The sequence below is a fragment of the Macadamia integrifolia genome, chromosome 9, assembly GCF_013358625.1.
Source record: "Macadamia integrifolia cultivar HAES 741 chromosome 9, SCU_Mint_v3, whole genome shotgun sequence".
In the NCBI taxonomy this organism is placed as follows: domain Eukaryota; kingdom Viridiplantae; phylum Streptophyta; class Magnoliopsida; order Proteales; family Proteaceae; genus Macadamia; species Macadamia integrifolia.
Genome location: NC_056565.1, coordinates 3,053,603 through 3,056,864, shown reverse-complemented (window position 1 = coordinate 3,056,864; position 3,262 = coordinate 3,053,603). Strand labels below are relative to the sequence as shown.

Here is a 3,262-nt window from a genome sequence, read left to right as displayed (position 1 = left end):
CAACAAATAAAGAGTTCATTTGGCATCATAATTGGTTTGTAATGCGAGCATTGTGGCTGAAAATAGAGAAAGGCTCACCATTGAAAATATTGTGGCTGAATAAAGTGTGCCTTGAGGAGAGAGTAGGACAAAAATCTCAGTAGCTGTTTGGCCCTTGTTGTTGATGGCTTTTACATCTATTATTCCATTTGAAAGAAACTGTTTCATAAGCTCAAGAGAGCCTTGACCGGCCGCGAGGTGAAATGGGGTATTTCCATCATCATCTGGTTGATTTAAGTGTTCCTCAAACTCTACTTGTTGTAAGGCAAACCTGATTTTCTTAAAATCCTCACTCATCACAACAAAATGAAGAACACTGCGACGCTTCTTGTCTAGCAACTCCCCAGAATCTGGACAGCGTTGGATGAGCTCTTGAAATACATTAATGGTTGATTGAAGAGCAGCGATGTGAAGTGGTGAGAGACCATCTTTATCCAATTGATATGCACAGGAAGTATCATGCCTTAGTAATTGCTTTACTATCTTGAGGCATCGTTTGGATACCGCATAGTGGAGAGGGGTCCTTCCATTTTCATCTACCTTATTCACAAGTTCTCCTTTCTTTCCTAGCAGTATTTTCACCACATCTGATATATTTTTCCAAAAACAAAAATCATACATAAATTAGGTAAGGTAATTGTTTTTCTAATTGATACACCATACTACAAACCACGGGGCTCTCCAACTCAAAATCACCTACTTGTAGGGACAAATAAGGTATTTCACCTCTTATGGGTATTAGGGTTTCATGACACTTATCTTATAAAAGGGAAAAAGAAGACTAAGAAAAGGAGGTCACTCTCTCATCCTCTCCCCCTCTCCCCCATTGCTCTTTCAATATTGAACCCATGGCTAACTTAAGCATCGGAGCCTCATCCACCAGAACCCTCTCCAGTGGACACTCTCTTGTCTGTTGTGTGTAGGTCTAAACTAAGCCAGAATCTACAGCAACACTTATCATGGATTAGGTAGGATGAATTGTAGTAAAATGGAAAAATACCTAGCTTCTCCTCAACAACGGCCACATGTAAAGCCGTCCGGCCATGGGGTCCACCATGAGCAGGAGATAGACAAATGAGAAAGATCTGGTTGATAATACCCAAGCATCCATCTCTAGCAGCCAGGTAGAGTGGAGACTCCCCACCATCTTCATCAGCATCATAGTTGGAATGCCCTAATTCAGGGTCTGTCTCAGTCAGCAACTTCACCATCTCATGGTCATTTCTTCGAACAGCTTGGTGCATGGCTGTGTCCTTGCTCTTGTTTCTCATCCTTATCTTCTCACGAGCGAGTTCTCTTACTCTGTTTCCAACAGGTGAACTATTTCCATTTTCAATGTCATGGCTGGAAGAAAGCCACGGAAGAATCTTTTGAATGAGAAATTTAGCTATGGAAGCATGGCCTGCTCTGGCCGCTACATGAAGGGCAGTATCACCTACTGAGTTCATCTGTGTGAGAAGCGATAGGCTTCTGCTGTAGGCTGTGTCGCCTTCTAAACTTGAATTGTGTTGGAGAAGCGCAGCGTACACTTCCTTTACGAAGCTTTTGTGACCAAACCTCACAGAAACGTGAAGGAGAGTGTTCTCTTGTGGAGTTACTCTCAGAAGTCGAGTAGAATCTTCATTCACTACTTGTCTGAGAAGTGTGACATCACCAAGTTTTGCAGCTCTGTAGAGTTGAGGATCCATGGCCTCAGACAACAACCCTTATCTCTACTCGGAAAAAGGAGGAGGCCACAAGGCTATAAAGTGGGAGCGAGAGAAGCAGTAAGATGAAACCATCCCCATTCCTTGACTACTACTCCTTATATCGGACTTCCCTCTGAAGTTGAAGCTCTTAAACTTCCTCTTTCCTGGCCCATTGATTGGGAAAACGGAAGCCAACAGGAAGGGACTAAAGAAAAAACAAGAGAGACAGAGAGAGCACCTTATCCATGATTAGTATGGACGGGAGTGGCTACTATGCTCCAACGTGTCTCCTACGAGAGTCACCCCCACCACTGGTTTCGCAACACTTTCGGAGAACCTGGAAAGAACCAGAGCCAAATTTCGGTGTCATATCATATATGCAAACAAAGTATAGTTTAATGAGTTAGTAAGTATTTCTTTAAAAAAAAATTAATAATAATAATAATAATAATAATAATAATAATAAAATAATTGGTGAGTAAATTTTAACGAAAAAAAAGTAAGTAAATTACACCTGAGTAACCCTAAATTTGAGAAATTAATGACGTTTAGAATACCTCGTGTTTTAAAGATAAGATTTGGATTATCTCAAGGATGTGAATGGATAATCGAAAATCTGGATTTGATTAAAATGCTATCCGCTTGAGGATATATATTCGGTATGAATCCAGATCTGATTTTGTATAATCGACAACAAATTTTATCTGTTTGAATAGATTTCTAATTTAATAATAATAAAATTAAGAAATTAATTATTTTAAAGGCTCTTGATGATTTAACACAGTTCTAGAGAATGAGGAAAAGAACAAAGACAATTGAAAGAGAGTGAATCCTATCCACTATAGGAAAGAAGGTTTGGATTACATAAGTCAAGAATATAAAAAGATAATTGAAACTTTGGATTCAATTCATATTCAAACCTTTTATGGGTTTCCGAATCATATTTGATCCTCCACGATTTCTGAGATGACCACACACTACAGACCAAGCACCTCTACCCGCAACATGACCTTGAGCTTCACCACTTCTCTTCGCCTACTCTTTTAGCCTCTCATACATATCAGTCAAGGAAGCAAGCATCTTTCGAATTGGAGAAGGAAATTCTTCCAATTCCTCTGCAAATTCTTTTGAATCCTGTTCAAACTCACTTGCCACTTCTTGCAAGTCATTGCTTCTTGTATTTTTGCACATCAGCTCCAACTCTTTGGAATTTCTATAAATCATCTTCTCCTACTGCCAAATTATTTAAATTCTTTGTTTTGGTTGTAAATTATTCCTTAATTGGATAGCATTAGATAGAGAAAAATTGTGTTTGATGGCTTGTAGTGTACAAAGCCTAATAGTCTAATCTCATTTGCACATGCATAGACATGGAGACACAAAAACTTAGGAGATAGAAAATTCTATTCACATTGATGCCTTTGCGTGCTCTCATTAACCCCCTCCCACCAATATTAATGCACAGGCAACACAATTGCGCAACGATCTCTTGAAATGTGAATCAAGTTTTATATGAAAATCATCCGTGTACAATC

At 39.1% G+C, this 3,262-nt stretch overlaps 1 protein-coding gene across 1 annotated transcript; it reads right to left on the bottom strand.

The window, feature by feature from the left end:
* LOC122090067 (ankyrin repeat-containing protein At5g02620-like) lies at positions 1–1,927 on the bottom strand. Its single transcript, XM_042659903.1, has 2 exons — positions 1,040–1,927; positions 1–626 (listed from the first exon to the last, which is right to left on the bottom strand). Exons 1-2 carry the CDS (start codon positions 1,725–1,727, stop codon positions 16–18), a joined length of 1,299 nt encoding a protein of 432 aa, XP_042515837.1. The 5' UTR covers positions 1,728–1,927; the 3' UTR covers positions 1–15.
* Between the last annotated feature and the right edge of the window lie 1,335 nt (positions 1,928–3,262).